This window comes from Lampris incognitus, chromosome 19 (assembly GCF_029633865.1).
Source record: "Lampris incognitus isolate fLamInc1 chromosome 19, fLamInc1.hap2, whole genome shotgun sequence".
NCBI lineage: Eukaryota > Metazoa > Chordata > Actinopteri > Lampriformes > Lampridae > Lampris > Lampris incognitus.
Window position 1 is genome coordinate 4,105,000 of NC_079229.1, and position 6,000 is coordinate 4,110,999.

Sequence of the window (6,000 nt, forward strand, 5' to 3'; positions counted from 1 at the left end):
TTCTCCGTGGTCACATTCCAACTGGGAACACAGCCTAGCAATAGGAATGTTCAGATTTTGATGTCAGTATCACTTTAAGAATCTGTGTGTGTGTGTGTGTGTGTGTGTGTGTGTGTGTGTGTGTGTGTGTGTGTGTGTGTGTGTGTGTGTGTGTGTGTGTGTCTGAATGCGAGATAAAATCATTCATATCTATTGACAGCGTTTGATGAATGGAAGTTCATGAATATGTTTAGTGTCCTGATCTGCTGATGGGCCTGGAAACAGTCGCTAACTAAGATAGCCCTCCTTTGAGAGCGATGGAGATAGAGAGAAAAAAGGAATATTTAGAAACAGAAAGAGGGAAAGAGATAAACACATAAATAAGCAAGATTTAAGAAGATTTAAAGAAAGAGTTAAGGGAAGAAAGAAAAAGAAAGAAAGAAAGAAGGGGATCTAATAGACACAGCAAGGAAACTAATGGCTGGAGGCAGGGATGCTAGTCTAATTAGTCTACAAGGCTTCTCTGTGGACTTAAGACTAGTGGGCCAGTGGAAGAAGAAGACAGGGACTGCCTGGAGTGGTGATAGAGAGACACAATCCATCTTCCTCCTTTATTCTCCACTCACCGTCGGTGGAGCAGCCAGTTGATCCATCACTGGAGCAGTAACGCATCTCAATCCTCTGCCGGCCCACTTCCAGCAGGCTGGGGTCTGGGATGCGGGCCTTGCAAGTGTAGCGGAAGCGCTGCTCATAGTGGCCACCGTTGTCAGAGATGTTGACAGGGGTCCAAGGCGTCCACGGCGTGGTCTTCTTCAGGTCGGGGCAGGGGAGGGTGTTGCACGACTGGTACTCCTGCAGACACAGAGCAACATGTGACTGGTTGTTTGACAGCATACACTCGATACTTTCTCATGGCGTGCATGTTTGTACTAATATGATTTCATAGGTCTTGAAAGCGTTGTGGTCATTTGGGGCCTCTCGGACTTCATCCGGATCCATTTACCTTTCGCCCGTGGTGAAAATGAGTAGGATTTATGGACGCTGTGTGCAAATACTCAATATTGAGTAATATAAGTAAAAATGATAGATGACAATGTTACTATATATTCTAACATGTTAGTGATTTTTCTTTAGATTTTTTTCGTTGCTAACAGCCAAGGTGTGGATGTTGTGTCACCGAGCTAGGAGAGTCCATGCTGCTGATAGATATCAGGGGAAAATACAGCTTTTTACTAAGTTAACGATTACAAGTGATTTCTTTCTTTTTTTTGGATCCCCCTTTCTCCCAAATTGTACTTGGGCAATTACCCCACTCTTCCAAGCCATACCGGTCTCTGCTCCACCCCCCTCTGCCGAGCCGGGGAGGGCTGCAGACTACCGCATGCCTCCTCCCATACATGTGGAGTCGCCAGCCGCTTCTTTTCACCTGACAGTGAGGGGTTTCACCAGGGGGACGTAGCGCGTGGGAGGAGCACGCTATTCCCCCCAGTTCCCCCTGAACAAGCGCCCCGACCGACCAGAGGAGGCGCTAGTGCAGCGACGAGGACACAAACCCACATCCGGCTTCCCACCTGCAGACACAGCCAATTGTGTCAAGCTGGTGGTAACACTGGGATTCGAATCGGCGATCCCCGTGTTGGTAGGCAACAGAATAAACCGCTAAGCTACCCGGACAGCCCTACAAGTGATTTCTTAATGCAGCTTCAAAACTGATCAAAATCGTCCTCTCCTAATCCAGAAATGCACAAGAGAGCAATCCTCAAAAGCAAAAAGAGTCAATCATAGCACTGGACATAGTTAAAGGCAATTATGTAACACACCTATGCATTTTCACATTGGACTGAAACGGGGTTAGACAGGAAAATAATTAGGAAATGAAACGTACTGCCCACTTTAGAGGTTTATGGTTTTGGGCATAGATGAAATAACATAATAGGTGATGATTAAAACTAAAACGGAGGCTTAGAAAGTCAAACAGACATGTCAAAATTCTACACAGTTGCTCTCATGAAATAATAATGTTCAATTTAGGATCAAATAATCTAACACCAAACTTTCCTACATGCCTCCAGATGTCATGTCACCTCTACCCTTCCTCTCTGCCCCCCCCCCCCCAACCAACCTCCTGTTTGCCTGGCCTGACATAGTCTGCCATTTGGCTGGCATGCTCTGAATAGGATATATTCCCATTAGGCCATTTACTGAACATGGTAAGAGGCAAACAAGCCAGGCAGAAAAGGTCATTGATCAAGTTTAATTTATAGCTGAGGGGAAGGAGGGAGCAATGGTGGGAGGAAGAGAGAGAGAAAGGTGCTGACGCTGGTGACTTGATTGGCACATAGGATGATGAAAAGAGAGAGAAAGGGGTGATATGATCGAGGAAAGGCTGGGTGAATAGAGGCAGATCAGGTTGCAGGATGGAAGGCAGAGTTAAAAAAAACACCAACAAAAACCAAACCAAAAATATACTGCATTCCTCCAGTCCAGCTATGGGAACGGGGTAGCATAAATTAAAACACGGTACTGAGCCTCTCTAGGCCTGAGATATATTCATACACCTCTATCTAGACTACAGCAGCTGAATACAGTCTGCTTTCCAGGCTTTCCTTATATTTGGTGATGCACACAGAGAATAAAACGCAATGGGTGGGTAACGCGTAGGTAGCCTGGCCTCTTTTGTGCCAAACTATATAAATAAAGAGGTGGAGCTGGAGATACATCTGGCGTAAATGACACTGTAGTTCACAGCAGGGAAGGTGAGACGGCTGCCATTTTCTCCTCCTCCACCTGTCTATTTATGCTGCATAGGCCTTGAGTGACTGCCAGACCTTGACAAAATGAGACAAGAGTTCCTCTCACCCACCTGCCAGCCAGTCACATGAGGGGACAGGCTCTGGAGGGGAGCGCTTCTACTTTCTATCTAGCCATCTATATCCATCCATCCATCCATCCATCCATCCATCCATCCATCCATCCATCCATCCATCCATCCATCCATCCATCCATCCATCCACCTACCGATCTACCTGGCTGTCTGTCTAATTATCCATCCATCCATCCACCTACCTATCTGTTTATCTATTTTCCCCAAACTGTTTGTGACTCTCCTCATGCCGTCCCCCTCTTTCTCGCCTTCTCCCCTTGTTTGACTTTCTCCCTATCTACAGTACATGTATCTCTGTTTCCCTCTCTCTCAGTCTCTCTCTACCAGCCCCCCTCTATCTCAGCGTCTATCTCCTCCCTCCCTCCCTCCCTCCTTCCCCCGTCCCACCTCCCTGGGGTTCCAAGGTTAAAAACACTGGGAGGATTCAGATTGTGTTACGGTCCGTGATGAATGAGGGTGTCATCTCCGCTGCGCTTCCTGACTCACTCCGTCTAGCTCAGTAATCATCACCAGACATTAATATTTAACATCATCAGGCATCAGTGACCGGCCCCCAGTCCGACATTACCAGCCAATAAAAACAGAGAGAAAGTTGGGATCGGTGTCTCGCTACCGAAAAAGAAAAGGAACTGCAGTTGCCTGGCATGACTGGGGGATAAAAGGGAAGAGGTCGACAGGGACTGGCTCCGAGAGTTGTTGATGGTGGCCAAACACGGTGAATATTTAATGGGGCTTGTCTAGAAAGAGTTGCTGTACGTACACCGGGAGAAGGAGTGTGGATGGAGAGAACTGCTGGGTTTAAAGCGAAGGTATTCGATGGCATCCAGACCAGCTACTACTGCGGTATAAGCAGCTCTTAAAGCGGGATCAGACTGCACGATGTTTTTGTCTTTCACGATGGTCAACATGTCAGATTAGCCAATCATAGTGCCATAAACTCTTGCCGCGTCTCGGCCGGGAGACTGGCAACACTACAAGGATGACCCCGAGCAATCATCGCATGCCGCTTCTCCCGACTTTGTGTGAGCTCATAGGTCATTGGGGAGGATGGTCAAGAAATGGTCAATCATGGCTATAGAAAACCTATGTGTGATGCTGCCTGGCGGCCTTGTTTTCCGAAAAGAAAAAGAAAGTACGATAGTGGATGCGGTTGCGCCTAGTGCCACTGGGAGATGCTAACCTAGCATAGCTTAACCAGCTACTCACTGGGTTGCTGAAATGCCTCCGCTATATCTCGCCAACATTTAGCGTATCCTTCTTGACTCTGTCACGGTCCTCCCTTGAGGAACATCAAAAAGGCAGGGGTATTGTTGGCACCGCTCAACAGACCTCTCCTCGGTGTCCTCGGTCCACCTGGCAGCAGCAGCGCTTTCTCTCCGTCACATTTACATATGTGCGCCAGAGAGCACCCTGTCATCCTATTGGTCAACATCAAGGGACGCCTTGTAGGAGATGTCAGACGAGGCAGGAAAATACAACATGCTAGACTTTTCCTCAGGGTGTCGTGGGGCGACGCCACATCGCCGTTCTTCGATTATGTCACACTGCATAGGGTAAAGACGCCCGTTCGTCGTTCCCGACGTTCATAATCGGGCCCGATGCTGGAAATTTGTCAGCAATGTCAAAACTGGGCTGAAATCGTGCGGTCTGATCCCGGGCATTAGGGAGGCGATCGGGTGTTTGGGTCATTAGGATCCCACACTGACTGAGCGGATTTGTAGACTTACCCTCACAAACTGAATAAAGCTGCCTTTTTGCATCGAGTGGCCTACTTCTGGACGGAGGACCAATGCGGTGGGCTGGGAGAGGCCTCGTATACTGTCACACCCTCTCACCTCATTCTACCCCTTCATTTAAACTGTAGATTTTCTGTACACTTAAATCCAATGACAGCAGTTTAAAGGGGCCGGACAGTTCGGTACAATTCAAAGCTCAGAAATAGGTGTTGTTTAAATAGCTGTGTGTGTTAATAATATCGCTGGCTTGAAAACAGTCCCCCCTACTTGGCAGTAGCGGGGACTGTTATCGCAAGTTTTGAAAAATGCATTAGAAATGGACCGGGGGATGTGAAATAAATATCCATACAGCTGCCCCATAAAAACTGGAAATGGAAAAAAACAGCCCCAACACACACACACACACACACACACACACACACACACACACACACACACTCACACACACACACACACACACACACACACACACACACACACACACATAATGAAGGAGCCAATAAAATAACTCCATCTAAATGAGTTTCGCCATGGCAGAGCTATGAATGCGAGGCCTTCTAGGAGACTCATTATGCATTAGCCATTATGAAAAGAGCCCATCTGAGGAAAAGAAGGAACCATATCTGAATTAAACCTTGATTCACCCCGGAAACATTTAGGCCAAGGACACCCCCCGCTTCTAGGAGGGCTAATTTAATTTTTCATTTCATTCTTTACAGTGGCGTTGTCTAGCTTGTAAAACAAAGCGGGGGGGGGGGGGGAGGCAGGAACCAATCATTTACTGCATTCTGCCACGCGGCGTCTGGTGCTAACATCTCCATTTCAGAGAATTAAGTGAAAATGAAAACGCGGCAGAAAGCAGTCAAATGTGGCGACTGGCATGTGGAACACAAAATTAGTTTCAATTAGTTCTCTGATTCGCCCCCACCCACCCCCAGCCAAGGTATGAGCAAGTGTGTGTATGTGTGTATGTGTGTGTGTGTGTCTGTGTGTGTGTGTGCAGGTGCAGCTTGGTAACTCTTTGATAGCACTTTGGGAGAGGGCGTCGAGTTGGTGTATGGAGGCGAAAGTATAAGGCTCTCACTCTTTGGTCTCTCTATGTGGCAGAGTTGAAGATGATAAGATTTTAACTGGGAGTGATGAAGGAGGACAGGATCAGGAGCGAGTATATCAGAGGGACAGCTCAGGTTGGACGGTTTGGAGACAAAGCAAGAGGGGCGAGATTGAGATGGTTTGGACATGTGTGAGAGGAGAGATGCTGGGTATACTGGGAGAAGGATGCTGAATATGGAGCTGCCAGGGAAGAGGAGATGAGGAAGGCCAAAGAGGAGGTTTATGAATGTGGTGAGGGAGGACATGCAGGTGGCTGGTGTGACAGAGGAAGATGCAGAGGACAGGAGG

The 6,000-nt window shown here is 47.7% G+C and overlaps 1 protein-coding gene across 1 annotated transcript in view; it reads right to left on the reverse strand.

Annotated features, from left to right (window-relative positions):
- sema5a (sema domain, seven thrombospondin repeats (type 1 and type 1-like), transmembrane domain (TM) and short cytoplasmic domain, (semaphorin) 5A) overlaps nucleotides 1-6,000 on the reverse strand; it is a 75,012-nt gene that overhangs the window by 29,244 nt on the left and 39,768 nt on the right. The window contains 1 exon segment of the mRNA XM_056299837.1: nucleotides 606-831. Within this exon segment, the coding sequence (XP_056155812.1) occupies nucleotides 606-831 (226 nt within the window).